The sequence below is a fragment of the Lepidochelys kempii genome, chromosome 14 (assembly GCF_965140265.1).
Source record: "Lepidochelys kempii isolate rLepKem1 chromosome 14, rLepKem1.hap2, whole genome shotgun sequence".
Lineage (NCBI taxonomy): Eukaryota > Metazoa > Chordata > Testudines > Cheloniidae > Lepidochelys > Lepidochelys kempii.
The window spans coordinates 12,922,198-12,937,819 of record NC_133269.1 but is presented as its reverse complement, the minus strand read 5'-3'; the positions used below and the strand labels follow the sequence as shown (position 1 = coordinate 12,937,819).

The following is a 15,622-nucleotide window of genomic DNA, read 5'->3' as shown; positions in this document are numbered from 1 at the left end:
CATATGGGCCCTGAAGGGGATAATGTGAGCCAGAGAGACCTATTAACATACATGGCAGCACCTGGGAGAGACAAAGCCAGGAAGTTTGTAGCAGAAAGTGGGCTGCAGGGACAGAGTCTGCAGTCACTCCCTGCCTTTTCTATCCCCCAGAAAGCGGCCCAGGGAGGCAGCAAGGTGTCTGAGGGAACAGACCTTGGCTGCCAGCTACAGGGTCCCTGGACTACAACTAAAGTAAAGAGGGGGCCTGCATTCCCCTACCAACCACAAAGGAAGGTAGTGTGAAACCCCCAGAGATAAGGGATGTAAGGACCATGGAACCCAGGGACAGACAGAAGACCTGCTGTAAGGTCACTAGACCATAGCTGGGCTGGAGACAGTTACCCTGGAAGTGGTGGACTAAAGCATGACCTGGCCAGAGGGCCAAGTTGCAAGAAGAGAGACAACAGCACCAACAGAGCAACCTCAGCAGGTGATACCATAGGGGGAAAACAGCTGCTACACTACACTTGACCACAAGGAAGTGCTCATGCAGTGAGAAAACCCCTTTACAGTGCCTAAGTGGCTTACGAGACTAAGAGCTTGTCCACAAAAACTTAGTACTCTCTGAAGTAAGCATACTATGGAACTTTTAGTGCATGATTGCAGGGGGGCTCAGGGCTCTGGACTGGGGGTGCAAGCAATAAAAACAAAACTTGCTGTTATAAGAATTCTTCAGGGAAGAAAAAAAGAGGTCATGGGAACTGATTGTGCAACATGTGCTCTCAATCTGTTAAAACTCCAAAAAGTTCAAAATGAGTAACTGTGGTAACTTCTGAAACCCTAATCTGTGTACTCAAGTCACAGTATACAATTTACCTTGAACCTTTATATCCACTGAGGTCTTTATCCATATCGAGCTCTGGAGTGGACTCGATGATTGCCTGAACTTCAGATTTTTCTTCATTTTCATTAGCACCTGGGGGTGGAGGTGGGGAAGTAATATTAGTCACATACAAGAAAAGCTCTGTACATTATTGGCTTAAAGAGAGTCACATGCAGGGGTCCTCCTGACAAATTTCATATATTGTGGCAAAGCCTCTAAATTGTATAGAACTTGAGTTCATATACTGGTCATTCTATACTGGCCTCACATGTTTAAAAAGTGATGTCATTCATCAAAACAGAAGGACTAATGAACTAATTCTATTTCACTTTAATTTAAAATTCAATTTTACAATGCCTGGATTTCAGGTTCTTTCTGAAATGGTGCTGAACACACATTACTTGGCTCTACTTGCTGCTAAATCAGGTTGAGCACTGCTTCAGCTACAACTCATTAGCAATAGGTAAAAAATTCATATTGTAAAGACAAAGCCTTAGACCATGCAATAGTCTCCCAAAGAAAGTGGTGGAAAAACCATTACCTCAAATATTTAAAACCAGACAGAACAAAGCAGTCAAAATATATTGTAAGGGAAACTCATGAAGGGAGATGGAATTAGCTCATTTAGTCTTTCTAGTTTTTTTAAATAACCCTGGAATGTAATTAATACATAGATATACTTCACATTCCATGGAAAATAAGGCGTGAACAGCCCAAGAAGTAAGTAGTGATCCTCATTTCAACTTCACCAGTACTCTGCACTCCCAAAAGTATGAACACAAATACTTCTTTCCCTCCAGGCACCGTGGACTGACTTTGTACTGCATTGCATTGAATTGCATATCAAGCACATCACATGCCTGAACTGTTACAGCAGCTTACCGATGGACACAGTTCTTGTTTCTTGAGCTACCTGCACTTCAATGTGCTTGCTTACATCTGATTTCTTGTTCAGTGCATCTGCACTCTTTGCAAGCTCTTCATTATCCTCTTTCAGGGGAGTTTCAGCAGATAACACAGGCACATCTGAAGCAGCTGTTGATGCTGGGGTAGTCGATTTTGAGCCTGCTTGACTAACATCAGAAAGTTCATCCTAAAATGGAAAGTTTTATTGTTTACACAATTGTCACAGGCATTAGTTTACACAAGGAGGATTCCAAATGAAGAAAAAGCATTAGTGCATGAACTTATTTCCCGTGCTCACTATGTTAATTTCATTCAAGTTAAAGCGCTAATTTAGATGTGGCAGAATATGCAGACTCTCATATGAATTTGAGCGATTAGATACATCTCGGCGATCTTAATATTTAGGGTTATGGTTTATATGTTTTAATAAGCAGAACGCTAAAAACGACTTGGCTTGCATGGTCAAGAAATAGTCTCCAAAAGGTACTGAAGATGATCAACAGTATGAATGGAACTTTATTTGAGCCTCCTTAGGCAACAAACTGCGTGTACCACTTCAAGAAAAAGCACTGAAAATGGATAATACCCTAATTTACAACGGTGATTGCTGAACATTAAGACAGACAAAAAATTAATATTAATATGTCTAAGGAAAGGAAATCAGTTTGATATGAAAACTAATCTGGTCAAGCTGGTTGCATGGAATCAATCATTTCTATTATTGCGTTTTCATTTACCAATGAAGTCCCCACACAGTAGCGTACTAAGGTGGCTAAATCCTACCTGGCAGAGTAAAAAGGACTACTTTGTTATAGGACTTCCCCTAATGAAAAGGCATGTTGAAGCCTTGTCTACATTGAGAACTTCAGGGAAACCTCCCACTGTTACAACTCCAGTGCAGCTCTACCAGTGCTAAGAATAACTAGCACTTTTGGACCCTGTCCAGCACAGCTCTACACAACAATGGTAAGGTTATCCATCACTAGTATACGCTACCATTCCTCTGCTAATTTCCCCACAATTCTCAGGGCAGACACTCTTCGGAGATTGCCTGCTAGACATACAGATTCTGAACAGATAGAAAGGCACCCAGATTTGAGTCGAGTCACTAAACAGACTAAGTATTCAGTTTTCTACAACGATATCCTGTAGGATTTGGAGCCGGAGATGAGATACTTTATATCATGCTTTATTTTCTTTACTAGGCCAAGAATATTTGCTTTTATTCAAGTTATGGGGAACTTTATGTGACAATTTGAATTGGGAATATTTGCTAGGTTTTTGTCTAAGCCATAAACCAACTTCTAACCTGAGAGAGGCAAGAATGAGGACTTAGTCAAAGATGGTTGCAATTAACTTCTCCAAACAGTGCCAAAAGGGACCTTGGGGCAGTCTAGCCCTGATATAGCAAGAGCCAAACATGACAGTTCTAAGGCTTTTTACACTGAGTCTAAAGATAAAACATCCTGAGATTGATACATACAAAAAGTACATTGATTTAGAGATTACAGTGTAACCTTTCCAAGGCCTTCTGAAACAAAACTGGAAGAATCAAATAGCTGCAAGCAAGCTATTTAGAACATAGGAAATATGCCTAAAAGCAAAACACAGATTTGACCCTGGAAATTATTTTAGATCAAGACACCAAAACCAAAGTCAAGGTTGAAACAAAGTTTACATTTTATGAAGCACAAATTCACTGGCCTAAATCTGTATCTCTAGTGTCCCTTTTTAAAAAAAACCACATTACGGAGAAATGGAATTGGATTATATTAAATGATCATTCAATTAAGAAGCAAATAAAAATGGGCATATATAAATGGACATGCAGCACTATCAAAAAAATTTCACCCATTCTTAACACACAAAGGAAGTTTAATTAGGATTTCAGTTTTAATATTCATATCTGTAATTTTTTGCAAGATGAGATTTTTAAATGATTATTAAAATAGGGAGAAGCCAAACAATGTGACTATTGCTGCTTACATGGGAATTTTACTGCTGAGGGAATTGAGGGAGAGGAAGACAGTCAAACAAAGCACCACTTTTGAAAAACAAAATATTACACACTTAGGGTACAGTATTTTTCAATGATACAAGAATCTCGGCAGTGCTCAGTATGTCACTTACCCAGTTTACATACTTAAGGGAAATTACAAAAACAGAGGAAAATGTTACCAGTTTTTGAACATTAAATTATACAGACTGCACAGGATCCTCAAAAAAAAAATCTGTATAGCTTCTAAAAAGTAGTAGATGGGCACTGTACATATATAGGAAATTTAAACTAGTGTTTGTTTTTTTTTGTTTGATCTCTTACTCACTAGTTACAAATTGGAAAGCCAAATATGATAGCAAGCAGAACATGTAGCTGCATTTTGAAGAAAGACCTTGGGAGGGATGGAGAAGAGATGGTGAGGAGGCTTCAATGCAAACCAACAATAAACAGTGCTGTACTTGCAAAAAACCTGAGCATTCTTCCCATCGCCATTTAATTTTCTGTACCAATACTTCATGTAACATCATCCATTGTTTGGCATGCCAATCCAATTCACTTTCTATTCAGAGTAACTGACTGCATGTGAATTTCCTGCTGAAATACATTCCTGCTAGAGTGTTCAGACATTTATTCTGAATTTTATTCTGTTGTCACTACAATATATGAAATAAACTGAAGAGGAAAACTGATTTAATATACCAACTGTATTTATACGCAGAATTATTCAAAATGAAAAAAGTTATGTAAATAGAAATAAGGTCACTGCACAAAAACACGTAAAATATACAAATAAGGTGATACTTCAAATGTAGCTGAAAACCCTTTGTGTATTCACACTGCTGAAATGTCTGATTTTCCTTCAGACAGGGACTCCACTGTAATTCTTTGTAGTCTCCAAGAGGTTAACTAGGTGATCAACAACCTCCCCTTTCTTTTAAAGCACATTTTGGATCACAGCTAATAGTTAAACTATGAATCCAGATCTTATTACTATTACAGATTTTTATTACAGCTGAACCAAAAAACCCTGCTCGGGATTGTGGCTCCATTTTGCTAAGCACTGTAAAAATACATGACAGTCTCCGAGATGACAATCTAAGAAAAGTGGCCTACGAATGTGTGAGGGGGATTCCACTGAATACGTTTAAAATATATACTTTAATACCTATGTGCACATGGTCCCCGAGAATTATAATATAAAGTACCTACTATCCCCATCACCCCTGAAGACATCACCTAAAGGTAAACCCTAGTGATATTTCTGAAGTTGAACCACACAATTTTGATATAAAAATGGAGCTGGCTCTGAAAAAAGCAATTAACACTGAATTTAAAACACCACCACAAGGCTGCCATCTACCACGTCAAGAGCGCCTCTCTATCACAACTGATCTTCCCATTTTATGAAACAGTCACTGTGATCCAGGAAGATAAGAATTGCCACTTTGTAGCAAATTTGACAAATGGTCAAATCTATTCTAGTATTCCATCTCGCACTGTTGCCAGTACCAGATACTTCAGAAAAAGACAAGTTCTCCATGATGGGCAATTAATGCAGTATCACGCACTGGGAAAATATTTCCTCTTAACTCCAGGCAGTCAGTGACTGGCTTATGTCCTGAAGCAAGAGGATCAATATCCCTATAATATTTAAGAAATGTAATTGCAGATAGTTTCATTAACCATACGTTTAATTGTTCTTTGCCTCCATTTCTTGTGACAATGAGTTCCAAAGACTGTATTGTGTTAAAAGTTTCCTTTTTAAATTTGTCATTTTAACTTTGTTACGGCTGAGTTGGAACAAAGTGGCATAGCTGGAGGTCTACTGTGTCACAATACCCACAAGTCATTTACATGTATATATCGACTAGCCCCAAATGGGTTCAAATTAATAGTTTATCTGTCCATTGTGGACAAACTCTACCCCAGTGTCTCCAACCTTTGTGGGAAGAGCATATTGCTATTCCCAGAAGACTGTGGCGGGTGCCAGACACCTGGCCGCTGAGAAACGGCAACACGTCTCGGCGGCATTTCAGTGGGCGGTTCTCCGGCGGCCACACTCGGCAGCACTGTGTCCTGTGGGCGCACAAAAATGCCCCAGCGGGTGCCATGGTGTCCGCGGGTATCGTGTTGGGGATCACTGCTCTACCCTAACTATGTTTAAAATGTTCTTTCGAGATCCCTAACTAGTCTAGCAAATAGTTTTAACACTATCTTGTTTGTTCCTGCCACAAATTTGCTTGCTTGAGCAGGTTCAGGAAACAGTTTTAGCCTCAGTTTAGACTGGACCATTGTATACAGGACTTTTCATACTGAGGACCCTTGGGCTCACAGGTATTTGGGCTTAGGGTCTCCACCTGGATGCTGCTCATTCAATCTTTTTAGTCTTTCAAACACAAATGATGGGTGCTGTATAATAAATATACTTTCAGGTGTGCATCTAGATTTGTCTAACTCAATGCATCTCAAACATGAAGGCAACACACCTCTCCCCCACACCCCACATCTCACTTATGAAATGTACATATTTTATTTGGAAACTACTGTGCAATCACTACTCTGGGCTCCCTCTCATCCTTTTGACTTGACACTTTAGAAAAACATTCAATAACCAGAATGGCTGCACAGCCTTCAGAACAGCAGACCTCCAAATACAGAGTTTTTCACATGAGTAACAAGGCTTAAGAAAATGATCCAGAATTTATTAGCCTGGGGACCAAAACCGGTATTCAAGGTGAAATATACCTGTACTGCCATGTTCTGAAACCAATCTCCCACCCCCCTGCATTCAAAGGAATAAACAATTGTGTATTCGATAAGATGTTCTGCATTTATCTGTAGTATACATCGAATAGGAACATAACATTCTGTATGTAACTTACTATGCCTCTTGATTTTGTTTTATCTTATTTCCTTCACTCCCACTTCCTTAGTTTCTTACTACAGACTAAAGCTGCTCCTGCATTTGCCACATGTTATTTCTACTTCTCTCCCGCATATATCCTTTTTGCTTCCCTAACACTGCTTTCTGCTATGTCACCTGTATTTTCCATCCCATTTCCACCCCCTGCTCCTCCAAAAATGCTGACTTTGGCTCTTAATTTATTTCTCCGCTCTCTCTGGCACCAACCCTCACCTGCAGAAACACACCACACCCAGCCTTGCCCATCATCCATCCCTTCAGACATAAGGCTTGAAAAGTTTATTCCACCCAATAACCAGAAGTCTAAACTAGATCATTTAATTAGATGAAGGGCCTCATTGTCTAGGGGCAACATCCCGCGACGAAGCCAACCTCTGCACCAGTTTGTGCTTTGTATTCCTACTAGGGTGCTCTCCTTGAATCCTGCTCAGAGGTTCCATCCTTTATGGCCTCCACTTAGTAAGTGTGAAATCTGAAGCCTTCCCACCTTCCAGCAGCCAGGGGTTTAAGAGGGAGTTCTCTTTCCCCAATCCTAATCCAGAACCTCTAGACTATTGCAAGGGGAGGACATTCCCTACTGAGCTGACCCTATAACAACCTTTTTATAAAGCTCTCCTTTAACCTGCCTCTGCTGCTGCTTACAGCTGTCCCCCAGCCAGCAGCAGGAATCCAACCTGATCCACAGGGTCCTTAACAGCAGCAGTAAAATTGACTAGAGGCTTGTTAATTTCACTCTGCAGTTGAGCTCTACCAGCAGCAAAGATGCTGGTGCTGTCTGAGGATTTAGACAGGCAACAGTGCATGAGTTTGTACTCTATTGTTTGGAAGGGGTTCTCTGCAATCATAAGTGAAAAGCAAATCTTACCGTAAATGCATAAATTAATGGTATTTACCCCAGATCAAGTTCCTAGTCATATGAATTTTTCAAGCCCTAATGATTAATTTAGTACTTTTAGGTCCTGCCCCATCAATGATATCAAGCCTCATCTTACCATATTCTTTACTAAATACAGAGTTCACTGTACTGAGTTACATATGTAATACCAAATTTAGATTAGCTGTAAAGTGTCAGATTTTGAACATCTGAAACAACCTGCTGGAAAAGTCTCCAACTGTTTGGAAGTGTCAGAATTGCTTGCATTGTCTCCATATACCAATATCCTTAATCACAAATTTAAAAGTGACCAAGATGGGAAGAGTGAATATTTGTTAATCTCACAGTGAGTCAACTGGAGACTATAACACAGCATGTGTAACACCTGACTATTGGACATCTCTGACCGATTCCAAGAATATGTACGTTCCCTCCAAAGATACTCAGGAAGTCATGAAGCTCAAAATTAAGGAATTATGGCAAACAATTGAAGTCCATTTTCTAAAAAGGCTATGTGATTAAATATTATAAGTTGTTTTTTAATGTTAAAAAACACCTGCCCCAAGTTAAGGTTAAAGTTCAACTGGATAATGATTCATATTTTAGTAAACAAGTAATGAAGGGAGGAAATTGTACTCTAAGCGAATCCAGAGCTCACCCACACAGGGAATGAAACCTCAACATGAATGTTGGCTCTGTTCAAACATTTCTCCAACTCTGTATTCCGAATGCATACACTGAAGAATGCAGCACACACTGACCATTGACTTTACCACACAAAAAGCTCCAAATAAATGGCGTGGTTGCCCAACAGAAAGTGGCTGTGAAGAAAAAGGGTCTCAACTGAGTTTGAATCAATTGTTTCCAAAAATTATAAGGGACTAACCAAGGATTTCCGTATAATTCCATTGTTTTGCTATAACTACTTAATTTCTTCCCTTGCATTTGGACACTGGATTTATCTATAGATTTAACTGATAGCAATATATGCTCCAGAAATCAGTGTGTGTTAAATGTAATTCCATTAAGCAGGAGTGAGTCTAAATATCTTCCCCAAATATTTTAAGAATTTGAAATAACCAAGTTGTATTTTGTAAGCAATGCCCCTCTGCCATGTACATTGGCCAAACCGGACAGTCTCTACGTAAAAGAATAAATGGACACAAATCACACGTCAAGAATTGTAACATTCAAAAACCAGTCGGAGAACACTTCAATCGCCCTGGTCACTCGATTCCAGGCCTAAAAGTCACAATATTACCAAAAAACCCTTCAAAAACAGACTCCAATGAGAGACTGATGAATTGGAATTAATTTTCAAACTGGACACCATTATATTAGGCTTGAATAAAAACTAGGAGTGTCATTACACAAAGTAAAACTATTTCCCCATGTTTATTAACCAACTGTTCCTCACACATTCTTGTCAACTGCTGGAAATGGCCCATCTTGATTATCACTACAAAAGGTTCCCCTCCCACCCCCCCTGAAAATAGCTCACCTTAACTGATCACTCTCATTATAGTGTGAAATACACCCATTGTTTCATGTTTTGTGTGTGTGTGTGTGTGTGTGTGTGTGTGTGTGTATAGATTAGATAGATCTTCCTACTATATTTTCCACTGCATGCATCCGATGGAGAGGGTTTTAGCCCACGAAAGCTTTTGCTCAAATAAATTTGTTAGTCTCAAAGGTGCCACAAGTACTCCCATTCTTTTTGTAAGCAACGTTTCCTAAAGCCTTTTTTCATGGAACTAAGTTGTGTATTTAAAATTAGGTCACTAAGTTTGTAGAGAACTAAATAGTGGTTTGTAAGCAATGCAATCAGAATAGGGATAGAAGAAAGCAATACACAACTACATCTCGTCTTCCAATGGCACCCAATATTGTCCTTACTGTACAAAGTTCCAAACTATCTAGATAAACCCTGGTCTGTGCTGCTCCTGGGCACCAATATGGAAGTGTTTTTAGGTGTACCATTGTGTATCCTTCAAATACTACAGCATGAATAAAAATGCAGGTATTTGAAAGCAATAGTACAAGACACTGGCAAGATACAAGTTAAAAACTATAATAGAAATTAATATTCCTCTTAGTAGTGACTGCAGTGCATCATGCCATTCCACAGGATCATTTATTAAATATAGGCACTGTGCTTGGCACTGTGTAAGATAAATACTATCTAACTTACAGAAATGATCCCTGCCCTAAGGCACTTAGTCTTATAACTAAACTGAGATATGTATATAGAGAGCATCAAAAATTGTGCATGCAAGGTAGCCATTTTTAAGTGTGTACAAGTTAATATTTTTAGAAGGACTAATGCCAAAAAATATAATCTGACAATATGAAATGACAGGTATTTTCTGGAGGGGACTGAAGGAGATCAGAAAACCCCCTTTATAACAACTCCATCCACTCAAGTCACGCGAGTCTAACCTGTATTTCAGCAAAGCAACTCCTCCTAAAGCCTGTCAATTTCTGAATAACTGAAATTGCTATGGGGAAATATGAATATAGAGGATTACTTGGGGGTACACAAGACAAATCTGACTCCTGAAAAGGGTACAGTAGCCTGGAAAGGTTGAAAACCACTGTACTATAGTATTTCTGTTCATGGATTGCTAAAGGACAAAGTTTTCAACAGGGTCTTCAGATCCTTTTTCTTTTTCAGTTTTTGTATCTATCAGGATCATGAAGTATGCTATAGTTTAGACAATGTTTTATCTCCTGAGTTGGGGTACTTATCCACCTGTGAAGAGGCATCTGTTTTTGTACCTCCAAAACTAGATGGGTTCATTAGTGGTAAGGCCCTTGTGACACCCTGACACCCCAATATCCTAATTAGATGACAGTGGTGAATATGTTTTGTACAAAATATATTTTGAGGTATCGTTCTAAAAGTCTTGATCTGCTAGACATTAATACCTTGTTGGATTGTGTGTGTTACCGTTGTATGTGAAGTTATGAAGTTTGGCTCTGTATGTGTTACTGAAACACGTTGTGAGGTTGAAAGCACCCACAGCCTTTCAAGTACAACAGTAAATAGGCCAAACAATGTTAATAGCTTATTGAGGAAATGCACAGAAGCAAAAGGATTACCTCAGGAACTGTATAAAATAGAAACCTCTGGTAGATAGCACTACACAATGGGAACTGTTTGACCTAGGTCATAGCAAGAGAGCTTTCCAGCAAATGGGAAGAAGAGGAACAATGACATCCTGGAGGGCAGGGGCTCACTCTCTCTGCAACAAGACACCTGAAAACACCTGAGGGGCAAGGACTGAACTGTGGACAGTGATGGTCCCAGGCTAGAAGGATCTTTAGCCTGTATATGAAAACCTGGGAAAGCCAAGGAAACTAGTGTCTTAAGAATCTGCCAGCCTGTTTATCACTCAGGGTGAGAATTTGCTAATTTATATCCTACCTATCCAGTGTCTTAAGGTCAGTTGAGTTTATTTACTAAGGTAATCTACTTTGATCTGTTTGTTATCTCTTATAATATCCTTTGTAATTAATAAACTTGTTTTTGTTTGTCTAAACCAGTTCGAAATTCATAAATGGGGACAAAAAGCTGTGAATATCTTCCTCCACATTGAGGGAAGGAGCGAATTTCATAAGCTTATGCTGTACCGTTCTCTGTGCAGTGCAAGACAATACAATTTTGTGTTTGCATCCCAGAGGGGGAGCAGACTTGAGTGCCGGGCAATCCCCTAGCTGAGTTTTCCCATGCAGCGCTGATTTCAGTATCTGTGTCTTTCTGCAGCTGGGCGTGTCCCTATGTGTGTGCACGCGCTAGAGACAGTTTGAGGGCCTGGCTCAGCAGGACAGGGTGAGGGAGCCCAGGCTGGTGGAATGGGAGGGCTCAGTGGTACCCCAGTACATCCAGTGGCACCCCGAAGGGGGAGCAACCTGTCACAGCCCTTTCTAATAGGATAGGGGAAAAGATTAGCCATGTGGTGTAGTCTCAGTCTTGCTCTCACGTCCGGGACTGACAGTGATGGAGGTAGCACACTTAGTCCACCACAGAAGGAGAATCTCACAAATCCAGCAGTTTAGGCACCTGCTTTTTAGGCCAATTTAAATTCTCTTGGTTCAAGAATCAAGCATCTAGGGAGCCTTACTCTTTCAAGAAACTGTTGGTGAACTGGAATTAGAGGACAAACATGGCAAACCCCACAGGATTAATGATCCTCATCTTCAGGCACTAACAATTAAGGTCTGCAGCCATTTCAATAAAAAAGAGCCCAAAGTAAAATACTGAATAACGGAGTTAAAAAAAAAGAGGACATTCTTCCTTCTGAAATGCTGTAATCAGCGGACCTCTTCACAGAGAGCAGCTGTCAGATCAGACTATCTGAACTAGAACTGCACAGGTTTTTCCAAATTGTATGTGAGGCAGAAAGCTTATTAGTTCTATAGAGCTTTGATATCAAAGTCCTTTAGAATGCTCAAAAAAATTATACAGTTTTAGTTTTCCCAAAACACATCTAAAGAGGGAAGGGCCATTCAGATGTTCCTTCATCTTTTTATGGCATCCAGTGTGGGATTATGTTTAAAAATAGTTCAAGTGGAGAACATCTCAAATTCATTTGGGATTTTTAAATATATAAAAAACGGTTTCAGGAATCTCATTAAAATTAGAACTATTTTCCTCCGAGTCACACCACTGAATTTTACTGATTTAATATTTTAATTTTAAACTATGAGCACTAGAATTACACAAACTTTATATACAAATATACACATATGTACATCACAGTACTTGAATACTCAAAGTTTTTCATGCCATAGAACATTAAATTCCCAAAACTGTATACACTGTCTATCCAGCCTGTAAGTACAAGAACTGCAGGCCTTAAAAAACTGTACCTATTTAGAAAAGGAAAATCTCTCTGAAATACCAGGAGATGGATCTTGCATTCCCATCCCATGTTGAAAGTGCAGCCAAAATCCCCTTTCACTGGGCACCCAAAGTTCCTTTAAAATACAAGACTCAAAAATCACATGCAATAACTGATGTGTTGAGGAGTTTATATAACTGGAGGACGACAGTTCAGCCCTTCCAGTAATATAGTTATCACCAACAATGTACTGAATCCATGGTTTATGATGGCTTCTCATAAGATGCAAAACAAACCTGAAAACCAATAGCTCACCTTTAGGCTGGTGTTGGAGCGTGGCTGGCTTAGCTCATGGAATTTCCAGTGCTCTGACCCAGGTGTTTCCCCTCCTTCTCTCTGAGTCTCAGGTGTAAGCAGTGCATCTCCTGGAGGTAATGGGAAGATGCCCAGTGATATAGGACGCTCTTTTCTGTTGGGGAGGAGAGGGAGGGGTTTAAAACAAAAATACCCAACATTTAATGAGGTTCAATTTTACACACTCACTGCCTATGCTATACCTGCTTTTGAATATGGCAAGGAAACAGAATTTAGATTCAATCATGCATACTATATTTCCCATTATATACACATGCAAGCATACAGAGTTTGCATTATTTTATTTAGTAATTCCTCAGATTCTGCTTATGTATTTCAAAAGTTTGAGTATTTTAGACCCATTTAACGGATTCCAGTTTTGAACAACTTTGTGCAGCATTTACATCTGATATCCATTCCAGGTGGAGAAGACTAAAAATTTTAGTATGAAATAATTGTTGGACCATGAACATCAGAATCAATGTTTTAAAAGCAAGTTGAATTTTTTTCTTTAATTCAGATGAAGCACTAACAATCCAATTGCATTCAGAAGCCACTTTTGAAAATGCATTTCTCATTTGCTCAACTCTTGTACAGGACCACAATTTCTGTAATGATCAACTACTAAATCCAGACAAATCTTTTCAACTTTCCCATCCACATCAAGCAACAAACCCTTACCTTGAAGTCTAACTCATATCTACTCTTAAAAGCATTTCACATTTACAAGTACTGTTTGTATATCACAGTTTGTAGTCTGCCTAGCTGTATGTTTGGGTGTGAACAGAAAGACCCGTTATGAGAACCCGAGACTCTGAAAATTAGGGGACTATTTTTGGAATGGACTAAATTTAAGATTACAGCTTAGTTTGTATGAGAGAAACTATACAAAACTGCTTTCCCAGTTAAACACTCAGATCTTATGGTGATACCACTGAAGAGTTTTCAATGTTGGTGCACTCAGTTCCCAAAATAACAGATATGAGACGGCAGGAAACCTAAGTTGAGATATGAATTTAGATAGCCTTTTTAGTACATAGACACAAATTACAGAAGTTACAGAACTGGCTTTTTTATCAACAGTACCAATACCGTATAGGACATTGAGAAAGCTGGTAGCAGAGAGGTGTGTCACGGGCGCGGGAGCAAGTTCATGGAAGGTTTTAATCCTCATATTACTGGTCATATTACCACAGCTGGCTATTCTATATTCAGCTGTTAAACTAGATAAAACAATCAAAAGTAACCTAAAATACCCCAGAAAGCATACAGAATTCCACAGACTGGCATGAAGCAGGTCCTATCTCTCCCAAGATCCTTGGGTTATTTGGATAACGGTCCCTTGAAGTATTTTGAAGTGTTGGCACCTCTGCATGGGAACACAGCACCAAAAACTAAATATCACTTTACAGCAGAGAAGACTAGTGAAAGCCAAACGATTTCACCCTCCTCTTCATAAAGAGACAATTTGGGAGACCCCAAAGGCTCATCTCAAAGAGCCATCCCAAAATCCCAGGACTGATACCCCACGTCCAGTGGTGTGATCACAATGAATAAAACCAGATTACATTTGGGGAGAGACAAAAATGTTGTTTAGAAAGTCATCTGCAGAATGCTGTGTCTAGCTCTGTAAAGGAATGTCAGTACTGGACACTTAACTGAAGAAAGTTAAGATGAAGCAAAACATTTGCTTGGTCAAAACAGCATGATCCCAAAAGAAATACGTGCAGTTAAGTACCACTGCCAAAAGTAAAGCTGTGGTTAGATATAAGTTTACCAAAGGTAAGAGGTAGAGAAAGTACACAACGACTGCAGAAAATTGAGCTTCGTGATACAAAGCAAACAGAAAGTATAGTCCATAAACCAGTGGGCACCTCTCAGTGAGAAAACCAGGGTAAGTATTTTCACAATGATTATGGAGACTCAAGTCTATAGTATTGACTTGTAAAATGATTCAGGCCCTATCTATATTAGCCAGGACAACTTCATAGTCTGCTAACAAGACCTGTGTAGCCAAGGGAAGGTCCATGCTCCTATGCAAAGAGGATGACAAAAACTATAGTAAAGATAGTGAAGAAGTGCTTGTACTTGGGGCCCAAGAAGCAATAGGCCCTTTTGAGAACATTCACTATGTCTGGATAAAAATTTTCAAGAGATTAAAAACTTTTAGGAAGTTAAGGAAAAATGTCTGAACAGCACCTTGTGAGTACTGATATATGAAAGACCACAACGTACAAGATAACATCTGTATGACTAAATATGCTGTACCAAAATTGATACCAAAGATTTTGCAATAGGAAACTAGTACAATCAGGAGTGGTAGGCTCTTAACCAATACAGAAAGACAGCTGGACATTCAATCAGCATTAATACAGTTAAGCACAGATAATGTGAAGCAAATGAAAAAAGCAAAAGCAATCAAGGCCACATAGATAAAAAGTATTGGAAGGGTTGGGTTATGCTGGAACAGTAACAACTCTGAAGAAAAAACCTTACTAAATAGTTGCAAAACTAAACAGAAGTTTTTTTCTACAACAGCAGGAGTCCTTGGAATCTATTCAAGTACTTCCTTTGTTTAGCATTCCCACATTTCTAATACATTGGGGCGGGAGGGAGGAGAAGAGACACACACACACACACTTACTTAGTTTTCAAGTATTGATTTTCTGGAAAAAAAAATCCAGTGCCAAAAATCCAGCTGGCCCCTTTCAGTTTAAAAGGGGGCTCGCCTTTAAGCATGCTCTGAGAGGCCCTTAGCTTTGGAAACCATCTTCTGGACAAATAGTCCAAAGAAGCCCAGATCTGTTTCTCTTCAGGGCATGCTGCAAAATCTATCTTTTATATAGGCTTTTAAGGAGAG

General features: G+C 39.3%; 1 protein-coding gene across 5 annotated transcripts in view; it reads right to left on the bottom strand.

The window, feature by feature from the left end:
* SPAG9 (sperm associated antigen 9) overlaps positions 1-15,622 on the bottom strand; it is a 106,443-nt gene that overhangs the window by 42,093 nt on the left and 48,728 nt on the right. For all 5 annotated transcript variants that reach the window (XM_073310894.1, XM_073310895.1, XM_073310897.1 and 2 more), the window contains 3 exons: positions 12,724-12,877; positions 1,745-1,955; positions 856-955 (listed from right to left, as the gene is read on the bottom strand). In XM_073310894.1, coding sequence (XP_073166995.1) covers positions 856-955; positions 1,745-1,955; positions 12,724-12,877 — 465 coding nt within the window. The remainder of the gene's footprint in view (positions 1-855; positions 956-1,744; positions 1,956-12,723; positions 12,878-15,622) is intronic.